We start from the raw sequence: 20,000 nt of genomic DNA, 5'->3' as shown, positions 1-20,000 counted from the left end.
ATGGAGCTGTGGAGTGGACCTGACAAGTCAAATGGGAATATGGAAGACACTGCACTTTAAAATTGTGGAATTCATTTATCCATGATCAACTATGGGGGATTACAGAGAACCATGGAACCATGGGAGCCGGAGCACACACAGAGTTGGGAAACTACTACCATCAGGAGTTTAATGATTACAACTTTACCATTTTACCAGGACTAATTCCCAAAGCACAAAACTCACTATAGGCTACAGTGTGGGTGCATGTGTGAGAGAAGATGGGTTCGGTGATAAGGGAGAAGGGTGTGTGTCATTGACCCAATTTTTCACATACTGTGGTTTCAGCTCACAAAGCCAGTTATGCATGCATTGATTTGTTAAACTAAATTAGCTATTTTGCACAACCAGATTTTGTGACACTGCCTGAATTTGCCTTTTTTTTAAAAGAACTGTTTGAAAAAACAATGATATTGTTATGACTATGCAATGACAACAATGATATTGTTATGACTATGCAATAAATGACATTCCATGTTGTGAATTCTAATAAATTATATTAACTGTTTACAATATACAATGTGATAGGTTTGGTTGTAATTGCATAATAAGTACATTGTAATAGCCTACATATACATGTATATACATGTACATTATTTGATAGAAATAGAAGAACATCAAGCCCTTCCCATCATTTCCAGGAAGTCTTGGTCCCGGTATTCAGTGGTCCTATCGTGGTGTGCAGACCTCAGTGGGGGAGCAATGATGTCATTGTAAAATCGGAGGAAACTCCTCTGCAATCATTGTGCAACATCGAAGCAGCTTCACCAGTACCACAAGCTGGGCTATCTGACTGTACAAGTCAACCGCTGTCATCGCTACAGGCCGTACTGAATGCACACGCAATAGTATTGTCGCAGGGGTGCTATCCCCATTTTATGGTGAGTGCAAATATTTACATGATGTTAATATTGTAAGTTACCGTTGCCCTAAGTGCAAGCATCTTGGTGGCTAGCAAGCTAGTTTATTAGCCTCAGTACTCCGAGTTCTTCTGTTCTCAGTAAATGGATGCTGGAAGGGCAATTTCAGAGGATGCTCGTGCATTTGAGTATTTGTAACGCTAATGTTTGGATGTAATTATTTGCAACCAGGTCACAATTAGTCTTAAATATGGAGAGCAAACAGCTAGCATCGCATCCAAACATCAATCAGGGTCCGCAGTTTGGCTATTAGCAAGAGCTGATACCATATTTTCCTCTATGTGATGGCTAAATATGTTGCCAGGATTGTGCAATATCCCCAGCGATCAAAGACATATTGCCACCTTGTAACAGTAATTGTTGCCAACCCTATTGGCCACAAAGTATCCTTCATGCTGTAAGGGATGAGCCAGAGCCTGAGATTTAATGAAATCAATAGACACTTTAATGAAGAGACCCTCAAAATAATCTTTGAAGTCGCCATAGTTTTACTATTTAAATAAGTGCCCCGCTTTGTTGGAAGTTTAATTTTTGGTGTTTTAACAGGGTAGGCCTATAGTTTTTTGTATAGTGATCCAACAAGCCATTTATGATAGCCATTTTATGAGTCATTCGATTACTGGGCGCTGTCCTGTTCTCTAGTGCTTCGTCCAAACCATCCAAGACCAAACTGTCAGGGCATCTTTTAAAAATCAACCATAGTTTATGCGGTAGGGTTTTCTACTTTAGGCAATATCAACCCCTGGTTTGTTCCCAGTATTTTCTTGTTACACTCCAATGTGTTTGTGTGTGTCAATCTGGAACGTGTGGATGTCGCGAGTTCTAGCCTCTACATTTCAGTCGTGTCTAAAACCAACTCTGCGCGAGCTGCCCCTGGACCTATTCTGTGTGCTTGTGTGTGTTTTATTGCAATCCTTCCAGTATCTCGCCATAAGCCTTGGCAACCAGCACATTAAAGCGCACGCACAGAGGGCTCTACCATAGCAACGTCTTGGGCCCTCCAGAAAAAGAGGGAGGGAGGGAGAGAGTGAGGGTCCAAGGAAGAAACAACACTGATTTGTTTTTCTTTTAACTGAGACAATAGCTCTTTTGATGGATCATATAAACACCCCCAATAATATTGGATACAGATAACAGATCAAACCACTATTACGCAACATCCCTGTTTCATTTTATATGAAAAAAGCTGCACATAGCCTAGCCATAGGATAAAAACACACTTGGTAGGCCTATCACACTTAACATTATAGATGTAGGCCTACTACATGAGGAAGAAAGTGTGAGCTCTATTTGACTCTGCTCTCTCTCTCTCTCTTTCTCTCTCTCTCTCTCTCTCCAAAAACAGAGTATGAGTACAGAAGACTATGACTACCTGTTTAAAATCGTCCTGATTGGAAATGCAGGAGTTGGGAAGACTTGCCTTGTCAGACGGTTCACACAGGTAAGTAGCCTATTCAGGCCTGCTTATTCACCAATTCAGTTTTGTTGGGTTTCACGATCAGAAAAATAATGTTGGCCTGGTTGGTGTGTAGCGTAATAGTGCACTGTACGGCTAGTGGAACACTAAACTATTTTCATTAAAGTCTTTTTTCTGGCACAGTAGTAGCCTACTACACTACTCAGTAGAAAAGCAGTGTTAACTGAGAGAGTGTTCTGGGACCAAATAAACTCTAGAAAGTAAATCAACTTTAAGTGTTTAGTTAATGCTGCCTTTTAAAACTGTGCATGACATTGCACCGGGTCTTTGATAACGTATTACGACTTGGTCACTGCCATTCTGGTGAAAAGGTATTTCTACACAGCACCAGCCTGTCTTCACTGAGGTTGATGCTCTTTTGTCTCATTATGTTGGCCCGTGTTGTGACAGGCACTCTCAGCGGGAGAAAGGTTACTAGAAGCATTTACTAAAGTATAGGGAAAGGGGAGAGCAGAGCTGTACTAAACTGTTGCATTTCAGGTTTTCCTAGTTAGTTTTAGTCAGCGCAATTAGAACTTTTATCAATAATGCTATTCATATTTATCAAGCATTTGTAGCATAGGGAAAGGGAAAGCAGAGCTGTGTTGCATTTGAGCCTTCCCTAGTTACTGTTACTAACATAGAACATAAACATATATTAATACTATTACTACTACTGTACTATATTTGCAATAAACATGCATTGATATTAAACCTAAAACCGTTATTCAATAACTGGTAGTTTACGTCCTGTTATACCTTCATATTTGTCATATTAATTTAAGAAGCATGCCCTGCAAAAAATACTTGGGCAAGCAAGTCACAGCCGGTCATTATGTATTTGAATCTTGCCACTTCAGGCTCACTTGAGCCCTGGTGTATGGCAACATGAAGAGGACTTCAGTGTGAAGTGTGGCTGGCTGTTTTCTTCACGCAACAGGCCGGCGGGGGACCTCTATTTTGCACTTAGTTAGAGTTAATGACAAAGGGCACATTCATGGCAGGGGGATGCCTGGGTTCCTGCTGCTTTGCTCTACTCTGAGTTTTGATGTGGAACCAGGCAGCTCTCTGTTGAAATTAGAATTGCCCCAACAGTGGCATGTTTTCAAACCAAATTAACAATAGCTTTATGTTCATCTGACTTTGTTTAGGGTTGTTTGTCTACTGTCTCTAGGTGATACGATTTGCAATATTTTCACGTTCTCTTTCTCAAGCACATTGACAGATGTGTAAGATCATTTGCTATACAAGTACTATTGGTATTGGTTTTGGTTTTGCTATTGTTATTGATGTAGGGCAGCTGTGGTCTAAAATTGTTGAGGAGATGGGCTTTAGATTAGAGGGTTGCAGGTTCAAACCCGCACCCTTCCACTCCCTAACCATACTCCATGTCTGAGGTGCCCTTGAGCAAGGTACTTAACTCCATCCTGCTCCAGGGACAGTAACCAATACCCTGTAAATTAACTGTATGTCACTTTGGATAAAAGCGTCAGCTAAGTGTAATGGAATGGAAATGATGTGGTGTGCTGTGCTGTGCTGTGTGCCCCCTGCAGGGCCTGTTCCCTCCGGGACAGGGGGCCACCATCGGGGTGGACTTCATGATCAAGACGGTGGAGATTAAAGGAGAGAAGGTCAAGGTTTGTAAACACTTTGATTTCATAACTTTTGTACAATTGTAACTTGTAAAATCCTGACTCGTAGCCTTTGTAAGCACTTTCATTCTGTCTTTTTTTACCATTTTACCACACCATTTCATTTTCTCATGTGGCCCTATGCTCTACATCTAAATATCCTTGGGTGTGTTTCTTAGTTGCCAGCCAGTTGTTACTGGAGCTGATAATGAAAGTAGCTGACAGGGACATACGTAAGGGTTAACGTTCGGCGAGAAGGTCGCTACCGTGGAATAGCAGCACGACAGAGAGAATCTTTAGACCCCGACGCGGAGCGGAGGGGTCTTGTTCTCTCTGAAGTGCTGCTATTCCACAAAGCGACCGACTCGCCGAAAGTTAACCCGCTTATTATATGGATATACTTAAATGATTCACACATGCGGGGACATTTCTTTAGACCTATTTAATGTTAAGATTGTTGCTGCGCAAAACAAAACAGTGCCGTTGTGGAACACCGCTAGGCAACAGCTAGGTAGGCTAGCCAGGACAACAGGTGTTGTCTATCGCAGCAGCTGATTAGAGTGACAAAAGACCGGACCCCCTGTGGCTTTAGCAGTGAACGTCTTGTTGCCATTGACAGCGGTAGCCAGGACAACGGGTGCTGTCTATCACAGCAGCTGATTAGAGTCTTGTTGAAAAGTCGCTTTAGCAGTGAAAAGTCTTGTTGCCATTGACAGCGGTCTGTTATAGACCAACCCGTCCGTTATCGAAAAATAACAGACGTCCGAACGTTGGGGAGCCCCGTTGAAATGAATGGAGCATTCGACAGATGACGTCACAACCATATAATAAATTGTGTTAACCACAGTATTTTGGGGAAAGAAATCTCAATTATAGGAGATTGTAATTATACTGTTATACTGTTAGCATTTTACTCCTCTGCCCACATTTTATTCCCACTGTTAAATCACTAACACTCCCCTGCATAACTGTCACTGTTACTGTTAATGTTAGGGGAGAGATTCAAAAGCACAATCTGTTGCCTTACCTGTGGAATATGCTCACATGCTGCGTTTTCATTAAATCCACAAGTCTGGAAGCAAAAAAGGAAGAGAGCGAAATATGGCTGTCTGGATAGCTCTGATTTCAAAGCCGGCCCGTGTAGGGGGGTATCATCCTTGCCTTGCATTCTCAGTAGTGAGCTGCCGGATTGCTTTTGATGCCCCCGTCATCTGTGTGCAGGATAAATTCCCCACAGACGAGACAGGCAGAATGAAATAGCACAGCGACTGATGATGGGTGTGATGAATATTAATTACCATTTCTCTGGTGGGCTTTCAAATGGCTGGCCAGCTTTGCTTTAAAAAGTCTGACTGCAGCTGTGAGGATGTAACGCCTTCAATGTGATTATACAGAACACCTGTGTGCTAAACACAGTGTGTTCAAACTACTCAGGATAAACACTGTTGCAGAAACTGCTGGCTCAACTCTATCAGTTGATACCATATATTGGGTTTCCTGTTGATTCATGTATTCTTGCCATGATGAGACTGTGAATTGACACTCTGATATTACGCTTTGGATAGAAGACTAGTCATCGTTTCTGAACACAATCTGATTATGTGTAGAAAGAATGCAATGCATCTCATTAAGATTCCCTTCACTTGTGAAATTTTGTGTGTAGGTTAGAGTACTCGGACCACTAAAATTCATTCTGAGTTTGAATATGCAGTTCATCATATGAAAGGTGGAGTAGATGGACTCAGAGACCCAAAACGAACAAAATCTTTCAAGACTTAACGTACCTCTGTTGTAGACATGATCATATTTATATTGACAGCCGGCACTCTGGCATGGAAATGTTCCAGCGTGGGGTAATACTGTCCAAAAGGGTATTCCTTAGCTCAAATGGCTAAGGCACCGTACTTTTACGCCTGGGACCCGGGTTTGATTCCGGCCTGAGGTCATTTCCCAATCCTCCACCATCTCTCTCTCCCATTCATTTTCTGTCACACTCTCAAACTGTCCGGTCTGAATAAGGGCTTAAAAGCCCCCCAAATATATTTAAACAACAATAGAATGATCAGATAAAAAAAACACTATTTGAGACAGTCCTTACTAAAGTTAAAAAGCCTTTATTAAATGCTGATTACATGCCTTTACGCGTTTCGACCCATTGTCTTCATGTAGCCAGTGTTCAATAAAATCTTTTAAACTTTAGTAAGGAGTGCCTCAAATAGTATTTTTTTAATCTTTTCATGGAGGTTTCGAGGCCCAAGTTCTTTTTGATCAGCACCCTTTTTTACTGACTGGATACAGGACCCAGTGAAACAATGGAATGATATTCCTTAAATATTTTGGATCTTGCAGCTTCAGATCTGGGACACGGCGGGTCAGGAGCGCTTCCGGTCCATAACGCAGAGCTACTACCGCAGTGCCAACGCACTCATCCTCACCTACGACATCACCTGCGAAGACTCTTTCCGCTGCCTTCCGGAATGGTTGAGGGAGATCGAGCAGTACGCCAACAACCAGGTTGTCACCATCCTAGTCGGTGAGTTGCTGTTGTTGTTGTTGTTGTTTTGTTTCAGAGGTCTGGAGTTTTGAGTAAGCAAACCTGGGGTACGTTTCTCCAATGTTAGCATTGAACTACAGATGTACTTTGTAGTTATCTACTTACTTCAAGGCGAAATACGTGCATTTCTCGAAACCTTACTATTCCCACAGTAAGCCCAAAGTAGTGTGGCTACTTTCCTGAGTCCACACCGCTACTTACTTTCTTAGCATTGCAGTGCGTGACCAAAGAAGCAACAAGAGATAAGTATGATTGCTGAGTCATGATTAAGCTGTTTCCTCCTAAATTCAGTGCGTGAAGTAGAACGCAATAGTGTACAACCACCAGCAGCACATTTGATTGGATGTCACGACACCGTGACTCCGCTGTTTCCTCCACAACACACCTTGTAATTTCTTTGTGAAAAAACACGGCCGTGGCATTACAATCTGACACCGTCCGCACCAATAATGCAGTATTATCTGCATGCCGATTGGATTTCATTTCATTCCGAGGTGTAATTTGTAAAATATTTAGACAATAAAGTTGTGGTTACTCCCGGAAAATCACCTGTTGAATTGTCATATCCCTAAAAAATATTCACTCAGATTTCATTACATAGCCTAGTGGTATTCACGCTTGCATCCCAATGGGAAAACAGAAGCCACGCTGGTTCGAATCCACATGGTTGCAGTGCCACAATTTTGGAAATATCTGGCAGAAATAGATTATTTATTTTGTGCATTACCAACACACACGTGCAGCCAAGGGAAAATGTGTTACACTGTAGAGTCCAAAACACGATTTCACGAGTTGTTGTCGACATGCTGCACACTGGATTCGAACCCGCGTGGCTCGCGTCTTCCCATTGATAGACAAGCGTAAATACCCCTAGGCTATGAAATGAAATTCGCACCAGAAATGAAGTACTTGACACGTACACTGGTGCATTTCCGGGAGTAACCAATACTTTCTAATCTAAATATTTCACAAATTACACATCGAAATGACACGAAATTCAATCGGTATACAGCTAAAAGTATATTATTAGTGTGGGATTCATCAGATTCCAAGGATATGACATTTTTTTTCACGAACAAATGACATGACGTGAATTTGTGTTCTGAACACTCTCGCAGCTGTATCATGACTTTGTGTGCATGTCGATTGATTTTCATCGCTTTTGCACCACAGGATTAAAAGATATTGACACATTTGTGGTCAAATATGTACTACAAGTTTAGCTAATGGGTGGAGTCACACTCTGAAGTAGACTAGCGCTGTGTGTTACTTGGGGTGGCTGAGGTGATGTCTGGACTCAATGGATCTACTCCAGCTGTACTTCAACTTCACTGTCCAGATACGGATAGGAGGCGCCTCACTTTCAAAGTCACCACTACTTCAGAGTGCACATTACTCCAAGCAGTAGTTACTTTGTGTGCTAACGTTCGAGACACAAGAGTTAGCAACTTTTATAGTATCTACTATGCAACATTGCTAACCGACTAGCTACTTCGCCTTTGAGAGATGCACCCCTGGGGTGCGTTTCCGCAATGTTAGCTTTGAACTACAGATGTACTTTGTAGTTATCTACTTACTTCAAGGCGAAATCCGTGCATTTCTCGAAACCTTACTATTCCCACAGTAAGCCAAAAGTAGTGCGGCTACTTTCCTGAGCCCACACCGCTACTTACTTTCTTGGCATTGCAGTGCGTGACCAAAGAAGCAACAAGAGATAAGCATGATTGCTGAGTCATGATTCAGCTGTTTCCTCCTAAATTCAGTGCGTGAAGTAGAAAGCAATAGTGTACAACCACCAGCAGCACATTTGATTGGATGTCACGACACCGTGACTCCGCTGTTTCCTCCACAACACACCTTGTAATTTCTTTGTGAAAAAACACGGCCGTGGCATTACAATCTGACACCGTCTGCACCAATAATGCAGTATTATCTGCATGCCGATTGGATTTCGTTTCGTTCCGAGGTGTAATTTGTAAAATATTTGGACAATAAAGTTGTGGTTACTCCCAAAAATTCGCCTGTTGAAGTGTCATATCTCAAAAAAAATTTAGCGTGGATTTCAGTACATAGCCTAGTGGTATTCACGCTTGCATCCCAATGGGAAAACAGAAGTCACGCCGGTTCGAATCCACATGGTTGCAGTGCCACAATTTTGGAAATATCTGGCAGAAATAGATAATTTATGTTGTGCATTACCAACACACACGTGCAGCCAAGGGAAAATGTGTTACACTGTAGAGTCCAAAACACGATTTCACGAGTTGTTGTCAACATGCTGCACACTGGTTTCGAACCCGCGTGGCTCGCGTCATCCCATTGATAGGCAAGCGTAAATACCCCTAGGCTATGAAATGAAATTCGCACCAAAAAAATGTAAGTACTTGATACGTAAGCCAGTGCATTTCCGGGAGTAACCAATACTTTCTTATCTAAATATCTCACAAATTACACATCGAAATGAGACGCAATTCAATCGGTATACAGCTAGAAGTATATTATTAGTCTGGGATTCATCAGATTCCAAGGACATGAAGTTTTTTTTTCACGAACAAATGACATGACGTGAATTTGTGTTCTGAACACTCTCGCAGCTGTATCATCACTTTGTGTGCATGTCGATTGATTTTCATCGCTTTTGCACCACAGGATTAAAAGATATTGACACATTTGTGGTCAAATATGTACTACAAGTTTAGCTAATGGGTGGAGTCACACTCTGAAGTAGACTAGCGCTGTGTGTTACTTGGGGTGGCAGAGGTGATGTCTGGACTCAATGGATCTACTCCAGCTGTACTTCAACTTCATTGTCGAGATACGGATAGGAGGCGCCTCACTTTCAAAGTCACCACTACTTCAGAGTGCACATTACTCCAAGCAGTAGTTCGAGACACAGGAGTTAGCAACTTTTATAGTATCTACTCTGCAAAGTTGCTAACCGACTAGCTACTTCGCCTTTGAGAAATCTACCCCTGTTTTGCTCCTTGCCTCATTGTCTGAAGACAAAAGTTATCATTCTTGGAATAGCAGTGACCGTACTGTAATGTGTTGGTTAAAAATAACTGTAATGTTACAGTGATGCTGTACCATACTTTTTTGTCATTGTAATATTTTGGTGACGTTTTTCATCAAAGAGCAAAGCATGATAAATTGACTCTTAAAAAAATTTGCGTACGTATGTACATTATTCTAGCAGCAGTCTTTGAGAATTTGGAGAGTGGGTTTTATGAAGAGGAACAAGAGCATTTTTGAGTAGCAGTTGCAAACAGTATTGCATTGTTCATTGAGTGCCCACTTGCTCAGGCCCAGAGGTTTCATAACATATTTAGCCCACAACGTTTCTTGTTGCTATGAAATAATACCGTAGTGGCACTCTTTCTGGCTAAAATTAGCTGAAGTCAGCTATTCTGGGGTGCGTTTCCGCAATGTTAGCTTTGAACTACAGATGTACTTTGTAGTTATCTACTTACTTCAAGGCGAAATCCGTGCATTTCTCGAAACCTTACTATTCCCACAGTAAGCCAAAAGTAGTGCGGCTGCTTTCCTGAGTCCACACCGCTACTTACTTTCTTGGCATTGCAGTGCGTGACCAAAGAAGCAACAAGAGATAAGCATGATTGCTGAGTCATGATTCAGCTGTTTCCTCCTAAATTCAGTGCGTGAAGTAGAAAGCAATAGTGTACAACCACCAGCAGCACATTTGATTGGATGTCACGACACCGTGACTCCGCTGTTTCCTCCACACACCTTGTAATTTCTTAGTGAAAAAACACGGGCGTGGCATTACAATCTGACACCGTCCGCACCAATAATGCAGTATTATCTGCATGCTGATTGGACTTCGTTTCATTCCGAGGTGTAATTTGTAAAATATTTGGAAAATAAAATTGTGGTTACACCCAGAAAATCGCCTGTTAAAGTGTCATATACTTGAGAAATTTTCGTGCGGATTTCATTCCATAGCCTAGTGGTATTCACGCTTGCATCCCAATGGGAAAACAGAAGCCACACCGGTTCGAATCCACATGGTTACAGTGCCACAATTTTGGAAATATCTGGCAGAAATAGATAATTTATGTTGTGCATTACCAACACACACGTGCAGCCAAGGGAAAATGTGCTACACTGTAGGGTCCAAAACACGATTTCACGAGTTGTTGTCAACATGCTGCACACTGGTTTCGAACCCGCGTGACTCGCGACTTCCCATTGATAGGCAAGCGTAAATACCCCTAGGCTATGAAATTAAATTCGCACCAAAAACATTCAAGTTCTTGACACGTAAGCCAGCGCATTTCCGGGAGTAACCAATACTTTCTTATCTAAATATTTCACAAATTACACATCGAAATGAGCCGCAATTCAATCGGTATACAGCTAAAAGTATATTATTAGTGTGGGATTCATCAGATTCCAAGGATATGACATTTTTTTTCACGAACAAATGACATGACGTGAATTTGTGTTCTGAACACTCTCGCAGCTGTATCATCACTTTGTGTGCATGTCGATTGATTTTCATCGCTTTTGCACCACAGGATTAAAAGATATTGACACATTTGTGGTCAAATATGTACTACAAGTTTAGCTAATGGGTGGAGTCACACTCTGAAGTAGACTAGCGCTGTGTGTTACTTGGGGTGGCTGAGGTGATGTCTGGACTCAATGGATCTACTCCAGCTGTACTTCAACTTCACTGTCCAGATACGGATAGGAGGCGCCTCACTTTCAAAGTCACCACTACTTCAGAGTGCACATTACTCCAAGCAGTAGTTACTTTGTGTGCTAACGTTCGAGACACAAGAGTTAGCAACTTTTATAGTATTTACTATGCAACATTGCTAACAGACTAGCTACTTCGCACTTTGAGAATCGCACCCCTGCAGCGTAAGCATTGTCCCACACAAATGCCTATTGTGTAGTGGTACAGTAATTATCCAGAATCATTAGCCTCAGCTGAATCCTGTGTATGCATCACTCCCGCCGCTCTGTTCTCTGGGTTTGATGGTTATAGTTTCCTTAAAGTTGTTGACGAGCTGCAACAATAGCTGAAGAGGCTGTGGAAATGGAAAGCTGTATAGGCGCAAAGGAGAGTTCCCAGCCGAGCAACTACAGAATTTACCATGACAGGCTTCGGAGATACAGTATACTAGGTGGTATTCCAAGAACCTGGCTCAGTAATAAACCAGGTAAAGTTAACCCTTAGTGGTAAATTATCTAATAGAAGACACTGGATTTTCTGAACTAAATGACACCTATGGGCTATCTACTTATATTAGCAGGTTTGCCACTTACTGTATATACAGAATATACACTGTTTACAGAAAACCTTAGTATACTGTGTATGCTTTCATAATGTTAATTCCATTAACTGTTTAGTAACAGCATTCACATGTATGGTGCATAAATATATTTTGCTTTACTGTGAATTACTGTGAAAAAAAGATTGCTGTTGGGAATATGGGAGGTGGGAGTGAGTCTCAAGAAATATTCTGCCTGTGTGTGTATATATATCATAATAAAAGCTCTAGTTTTGAACTTGCAGAGCTGATGTCCTCATCAGTAGTCAGAACACAGACTTAGGGAGGTCCTGCTCCTTTAGGCCATACACTTGATTGTCGGATATGTGAAAATCCAATTTAATGATGATGATTTCACATCCTGAATAAGGCCTTTCTGTATCAGTGTTTCTCAGCTGAAACACGGTTTTATATATAGACTACAGCAAGTTCCCTGCAGTCATTGTATCTGTTTTATTGGTTATTATTGGATTTTTTTCTAATGCATTTTCCTACCCGTGCTTGCTGCAATGCTATAAGACGGTAAGGAATGTGTAGTCATGCAACCCGGCTGCCTTTGAGTGGCAGCCACCTCAGCCAGCTGTCATGGCTGTAATACACTGCATGCTATCGGCTTGTTTAAACACTACCTGTCCTGTCCTATTCCTTCTAACTGAGGGCAGCCTAATCCGCTATACGCTGCTGTGTCTTCCTCATTTTGACAGAAACAACCCCCCCACAACAAAAAATGTATACTACTAAATTTAATTTAAAAAAAAAAACAGATATATTAAAAAATGAAATCACCTTCTCTTCCTCTCCTCCTCTTAATACAGGGAACAAGATCTTCCTGGCTGATAAGCGTGGGGTGGGCTGGCAGCAGGTGTACTGTAGGAGTTTCGTCTCTTCTCCTCACTCTGCTGCCAAATAAACACCAACGTAAACAGCCAAACATATACATGAAAAAGTAACATCCATTTCCTCTCCCTTCTCTTCCTCTCCTCTCCTGACCTGGCGGATCAGTGGGAGGTGGGGCGGAAGCAGGCGCAGGTGTTTGTGGAGATGTAGAGCCAAACATTGCTTAAAACACGGAACATATACATGCATACATAAAAACAATACATTCTTTTCTTATTCCCCTATTCCTACACAGGGAACAGGATGGACCTGGTGGTTAAGCGCAAGGTGGGGTTGCAGCGGGCGCAGGAGTTTGTGGAGATCCAGAACATGCTGTCAAACATCGCCTAAAACACAACGTATACATAAAAGATAATACATTCTATTTTACTCCCTCCACAGGGAACAAGATCGACCTGGCGGATAAGCGCGAGGTGGGTCGTCAGCGGGCGCAGGAGTTTGCCGAGGCCCAGAGCATGCTGTACCTGGAGACCTCGGCCAAGGAGTCGGACAACGTGGAGAAGCTCTTCCTGGACCTGGCGTGCGAGCTGATCCGGGAGGCCAAGCAGAACACGCTGGACAACAACGACAGCTCACCCATGCCGGGGGAGGGCAAGAGTATCAACTATCTAACCTGCTGCAGCATTAACTGATGGCGGGTGAAGGGGGGTTTGGGGTGTAGGTGTGGAGGTGCTTGGAGAAAAAATGTCTCCTCCACCTGTTGCAGCATTAACTGATGGGCGGGGGTTGGAGGGTTGAGTTTTGGGTTAGGAGGTTTCGGGGGTGGGGAGTGCTTGGAGAAAAGGACAAGGCACTAAATTGCGAGAAAACAACGGCCCAAAGACAACAGCCCCTTGACTGGGTTTTGGAGGGGAAGCAACTTGTGTGAATTTTTCCGCCACACACTGCCCACTCGACTAGGCAGATATTAGGGGAAGCACCTTGTGCGAGAAGACGACACCGCAACCCACTGTCCCACTTAAATGGCGTGACCATGAAGTGGAGAGTGGGGTCCAGTGGGTGGTGTGGCGGGGTAATGGGGCGAAAGGCATTGCACTTTTTTACATCAGCCCCCTGAAAAACTGTGGACAAAATGTGCTGGTTGTTGACTCTGGCCTCCGCTTTGTTTGTGTATTTGTGATAACCCTTGTGTGAACTGTTGGGTGTGCTCTCTCTGTTTGGAAAACAGATAAAAAAGAAAGGCGAAAAAAATGGCATCCTTCAGAAGCCTCCACCCCACCCCTGCCCTTCTCCTTTAGAAAACACTAAGAATGTTTGTGGAGACAGACGATCCAGTACTTGCTGCTGACTTGTAGAGAGGCAACGTCCTCTGAAACTGAAAGCCGAAAGGGAAGAACTCAATGCCTTTTTTTGCCAGATAATGCAACTTCTGTCATCTTCATCATGACGATATGGTCCAGAACGCTAACAAAATATTGCATATGAGAATGTTTGACAGGAACGAGCTGTGATGTGTTACATGTTTGCTTAGTGTACTTGGATGGCTGGCATTGAAACAGTCATTGTCCATGTGTGTCTCTATGTGCATTACGTGTGAGCGAGAGATCATTGAACCACGCGCCAGTCTTCACCAGCAGTGTCAACAACTTCCCACACTTACAGGACACACACACACACACACACACACACACACACACACACACACACACACACACACACACACACACACACACACACACACACACACACACACACACACACACACACACACACACACACAAGATGAGGATGATGCATGATGACGATGAGGCTAAGGGTGACTCACAGGCTTTTTGTGGGGGGTTATGTGATTCGCACATGCTCAGATGTGTCATGATGATGCCAAGCTCTGTCACTCGGTGTCCTTGTGTGCCAATATGTAAACCCACCACCTACATGGCCACATATGTTACAGAATGCACTTCCCCCATACACACACTCACCCTCATACTCACATGCACACACACACACACACACACACACACACACACACACACACACACACACACACACACACACACACACACACACACACACACACACACACACACACACACACACACACACACACACACACACACACACACCACAAAGAAAGATGGCAGCAGATGAGTCATTTTAAGGTCAATGCAGGCTTCTCCCCTTTTAGTTTTTTGTATTAGTTTACAAGATAATGATTAATTATACATACATTTCTTGGCACTTGTAACAGCCATAGCACTGTCTCCCTAATGAGATGTGTCAAGAGTTTGTTTATTCTTTTCTTTTTCGTTATCTGTGTTTGGATGGTGTCCAAGCTATCTCCAAGCTATTTAAAAAAAAAACAGAAAATAATTGCCCTCATCTTGTATTTGACTAGCATCCTACAAGGACCGTGTGAACACGCGCCAATGTCTGTTCTTTTGAAGGCACATACTGTATGAACAAAGAGTTAACAGCTGCCCAAGCACAACAGCATCAATACCAGCCTTGGTCCCCCTCTTATTTTGACAGTATTATTGTTTTTAAAAGCATTATGTCCAGGTATGTTGGCGCTGTATTACATCATTTGTTTTGCTTATTGTGGGGTGTGCTTGAAATGCCTTGCATGGTGAAGTGGTGGAACATTGTTTTTTATTTATTTTGTTTTCAGTTTTAGGTTTTTTTGTCAGCCATTTTGGGGTTACTGTACTGTGACACATTACTGTAGTGCGTTAAGGATCTACAGCACAATCATAATGCCATTTTAACTGCCATCTCCTCCTCAAACCGATCATGTGTATGTGGCTAATGTTTGTTTTTTAGCATTATGTGTTTTTGCATGGTGCTTTAGTGAAGCATTTCGTGTGAATGTTTCTCTGCGTTTGTTTGGGGTTTTCAGTGGGTGACGTAAATGTACCTCTAGGTTAATCATGTTTCATTACTGTAATATAAGTATAATGTATGTAGCCTACCTGTCTTGGTCCTTGCACCAATGTATTTGACATGGAACTGTGAACTATTTCTTTTTTCTTATGCTTTAAACATCCCATTTTTGTTCATTTTTTTAAAATTTCATTTATTTGTAAGACCTGCTGCTAAAAAACTGTTACATGTTCAGCTAGCATGGCAAATGTTTCTGATACACTGGGGTAGAATGGCAGGGTAGTAACTGGGATATTATATGCTCGTGTGCTCTGATGTGGGATGCAGGAGTTGTCTTCATCCATCCCACCTGCGTGTGTGAACGAAACAGCTGTTGTTATCGCCTATCTTTTTAATAATCATTTTTTGTCACTCCGTAAAGTTAATTAGGCCCTTGTAAGAAAAACCAGCCTGCGTGACAGCCGTTTTCCAGGGATTTGTCATCAGATCAACGTTTACTCCCTCCTCTCTCTCCATTTCCAAGTTTTATGTGACATTGTTAGTGAGGAGGATGCCTTTTGTAGTTGCCTGACCACAATCTGAAAATTGCCATATATTTTCTATTAACAACTTTTATTTGAAAGGTAACAAAACAAAACCTTTTTGTAGTTTTGTATATACAGCCGTTTTTCCCTTGTGCACTATATCCACACAGTGGCATGACAAGAGCTTCCAACACGCTCAGTGCCGGATCCAGAATATTTAGCTTTGTTTTGTAGTCCTACAGGTGCAGTTCATAGGTATTTGCCATAGTGTCAGGTGATGTAAAGCAAAATGAGTATATCAATGCAGTTAAATGATAAGTTTACTTTTACATGTGAAAACTAAATGTTTCTTTTTTTAACATACCATGGCAGGTTTAAAATATATATTTTCTGTATTAGTTACAGCAAGCCTTTTTTGTCCCATTGTTTCACAAATTTATGAAGTCATGAAATGAATACCCTTTTTTTAGTATGCCCTTTGTGCCATAAAGACACTGCTTTTTTTGGGTGGACCTTTTCTGGTTTAAAATGTATTATTGTATGTAGTTTACATGGAGATGAAGTGTGTAGATGGACTGGTCACCTTCAGTTTCCTTTTTTAAATGGTATAAGCTGTTAATCATTCATTTGTTTTTGAGTCACTGCTTATTGTACGCAAGTAAATCTCTAAGCTGCCAAAATAAAGTAACGGCATAACAGAAGATTGAGATTTATTGACCATGAGTTGTTTTGTGCTTTTGATGGAAGTTATTTAATTTGCCCTATTTGTCAATAATGTACTAATGGGTGGGCTATTTTAGTTGGAACAAGCCATTTAATTGAATTGGCCTATCTTAAGTAGTTATGAATATATACATCTATTAAAACCTAAATTTGTGAAGTGTGTGTGTGTGTGTGTGTGTGTGTGTGTGTGTGTGTGTGTGTGTGTGTGTGTGTGTGTGTGTGTGTGTGTGTGTGTGTGTGTGTGTGTGTGTGTGTGTGTGTGTGTGTGTGTGTGTGTGTGTGTGTGCATACATGCGTGCACGTGTGTGTGGAGAATGTTTCTCTTTGGGTCTGCACAGCCTGTGAATAAACTAGAAAATTAGCATGTAATTAGTGGGGCAGGACCCATGTTTTGCAGTGAGTGACTGCTATTTTGTAGGCATCTCTAGTGGTTTTCAAAATGGGGGCCGGGAAGGCGGGGGGATGCTAGAGGGGCAGCGGCACGGCAGGTTGAAAGGAAAATTATAACACAAATTTACGAATATCCACAGCATTATAATTATGTACTCAGTAGATAATAAGTAAAATAATAATCGTAATAGTTGTAAGGTTCAGACCTTACAACTATTATGTTTTTTATTTTTTTTTTATTTCTGGGGCACTGCCTCACAGACCTAAATAGGCCTAGCACAATAAAATAAACAAATGTGTGGCTTGAGTCGACTCATGTCAGGAGGGCTTTCACTAGAATGTAGGGCCTACCTAGGAGGGCCTTGTCATGGTAATGTTTGGGAACCCCTGGGCTACCTCATCCATTAAAATGATAAAAAGTAAAAACGAATTACCAGAGCATCCCAAGGTTTGGCTGGCTGAAAAGAACTTCAAGTACCACAAGCCTTAGCGAAAATGACTCGGACGTGCGTGCATTTACGACAGACGTAAAGTGGGTTGCGCTGATAAACAGTTTGCTCTTTCGCTGTCTCTTGTCTTACCGTTACTATGCCATTTGTTCCGTACATTTGGATGTCTACAGAGCACCATATCCTAAGATAAAGCGTTGTCCTGACAAATATCCTCGTGAAAATGCATTTGTTAGACTAGCGTAGTTGGTGTATTTTGCTCAAGAACCCAAGTTATCTCACAACAGACGCAACACCTTTGCGCGCTTCAGGTGCGGTTTACCTAAGTGACTGACGCCCCTTTGGCAACAACTTGGGTTTGGTATTGCGCATGTGATCATAACTTGCATCACTTGACCTGTCAGGCGCGCGCTGACAGTCAGAAGATTTGCCTTTTTGGCAATTTCCTTCCTTCTTCCGCTCATGCGAACCAAACTAATAAACCTGGAGTAGTCTTTGCCCTCAGTCAGTCTGGCTCGACTGGGGACCAGACAACATCATTGAAGTTCATTATTAGGTTTGCAATGCAAGTTGCTATTATGTGTCTGTTACTTTGCGCCTTCCTCGTCTTGAGTTCTTGTAGTGCTCATGTTTTAGCATTGAAGCCGCATCTGTTCAAGCACAGAGTATCACGTCCTGCAGATGTTGACATCGTTTACAAAACCTACTACTTGGACCAAAAGGTAAGTTTTTCATGCATGCATGTGCCATTATTTGTCATTGACACAAGTCTGTCTGCCTCAGTAACATTGTAACGCTGTAACAGTTGACCGACAGAAGTTGATTGTTGACATACAGTGTAGGACTAAGCTTGCTTACATCTCGCAGATTCTTGCTTAAACAAAGTAACTCACCTACAACTCTCTGACTTCAAACTTCTGTCATGTTGTCAAACTATGATGAAGGAGGTCTCAATGGTATGCCACTCTACTCTCTAGAAATGATTACACTCTAATGAGAGTTTGAAAAGTGTTTTTGTCTGCCCCAGCTGTCATATTGCTGTCATATTGTCACTGAAAAACTGACACACTTGTGTGTATTCTGTCATCCCCCTGGACTGCCACCGACTGCTTACACACATCAAGTGTTTTAGCCTCCATCTAAGCATGTGCATTGCCATAATGACATAATCAGGGCAATATATATTAAAGCAAAATATTACAATCCTGTGTGGGTAATTTAGTAACCCCCTCCTCAGTTGCCAGCCGTTTCTGGTGTAATCATTAGCGTACTACCACAGCTTCCTCTGGGGATTTCCTTCATTTTCTGTGTACATAATCTCAGCACGCTCGCTCGTTTGTGTATTGTGTCTGCAGACAATTAGCCCTTCCGTTTTGCCTCCTCAGAAGAATAGGGCTGAGGCTCATCAGAGGTTTGGCCCCGTTCCTGCCCAAGGCCCCATATCCCCTCCTGGCTCAGCGCCTAAGAAGGGATTTCTCATTGAGCGGAGTGGGAGCCGCAGCGCAGCCGCGCATAGTAAAAGGGCTTCTGAAAGTGAATTGAAAAGAGCCCCTGTTGCTATTTTTTCTCTCCACTGTACAACAAGGAGTAATAGTGCACAGTTGTCATATTACAAAAGGAGAATAAATCGTAAAAGGTTCAGGCATGGGTGAGCTGGTAATTGCGTTTTTATTTTTTATTTTTGGCTTTCTTGAAGGATTAGTTTTCATGAAAGGAGTGTGGTTTCCCAGGAGTTACACTCTCTCCAATAAAGCCTTAGTAGGGAAAGTTAGCCGTGTTTATGCACTGTGACAGGGGCTTTGATGGACGACTTGGGAGATTTGTGTTACTGATTAACAGGCCTGTGTAGACAGGACGAGACCCGAAAACAAAGGCTTGGCAGTTCAGTGAATTTGATGAGCTTTGACTTAAGTCACAATACTTTTTTTCCATTTTACGAAGTCACATGTCTTATTGGAAGTCCAGTAGGCCGTTTGTCAACACATCACAGGAGTATGGTTGCCCATGCAATACTAACAACATGCTTTCTCCTCGGCTGCTGCAGTGCATTCATCAGTACATTCATCTTCCAGCAATTCTCGAAGATGCTTATTATTAAAATATTGATATAGTGCTGCATCAATACGGAAATTATAGTAAGTACAATGTAATGAGAGATGCAGAATAATGGTGATTAGTGTCTAAATGCTATACTTCTGCCAGGTTTACTGACCTGCACAGACTGGATGAGACATGACCTGAAAACAAAGGCTTGCCAAGTTGAATTTGATGACATTTGACATCAGTCACATAAG

General features: G+C 42.1%; 2 protein-coding genes across 2 annotated transcripts in view; both read left to right on the top strand.

Moving 5' to 3' along the window:
- Positions 1-780: 780 nt before the first annotated feature.
- Positions 781-13,429, top strand: rab30 (RAB30, member RAS oncogene family). Its single transcript, XM_063204788.1, has 5 exons — positions 781-920; positions 2,305-2,400; positions 3,969-4,052; positions 6,396-6,579; positions 13,179-13,429. Exons 1-5 carry the CDS (start codon positions 918-920, stop codon positions 13,427-13,429), a joined length of 618 nt encoding a protein of 205 aa, XP_063060858.1. The 5' UTR covers positions 781-917.
- Positions 13,430-17,795: 4,366 nt separating this feature from the next.
- The window catches only part of prcp (prolylcarboxypeptidase (angiotensinase C)), a 25,441-nt gene continuing 23,236 nt past the window's right edge, over positions 17,796-20,000 (top strand). The window contains exon 1 of the mRNA XM_063204787.1: positions 17,796-18,428. Within this exon, the coding sequence (XP_063060857.1) occupies positions 18,270-18,428 (159 nt within the window). The 5' untranslated portion in view covers positions 17,796-18,269. The remainder of the gene's footprint in view (positions 18,429-20,000) is intronic.

Source organism: Engraulis encrasicolus, chromosome 8, assembly GCF_034702125.1.
Source record: "Engraulis encrasicolus isolate BLACKSEA-1 chromosome 8, IST_EnEncr_1.0, whole genome shotgun sequence".
In the NCBI taxonomy this organism is placed as follows: domain Eukaryota; kingdom Metazoa; phylum Chordata; class Actinopteri; order Clupeiformes; family Engraulidae; genus Engraulis; species Engraulis encrasicolus.
The sequence above is the reverse complement of the archived record's forward strand: the minus strand, read 5'-3'. Positions and strand labels throughout refer to the sequence as shown.

Bases quoted from the DNA above. Each gene is read 5' to 3' on its own strand.
- rab30 (XM_063204788.1), top strand. The intron at 2,401-3,968 runs GTAAGTAGCCTA...TGCCCCCTGCAG, and splicing joins TTGTCAGACGGTTCACACAG to GGCCTGTTCCCTCCGGGACA. The intron at 4,053-6,395 runs GTTTGTAAACAC...TGGATCTTGCAG, and splicing joins TTAAAGGAGAGAAGGTCAAG to CTTCAGATCTGGGACACGGC.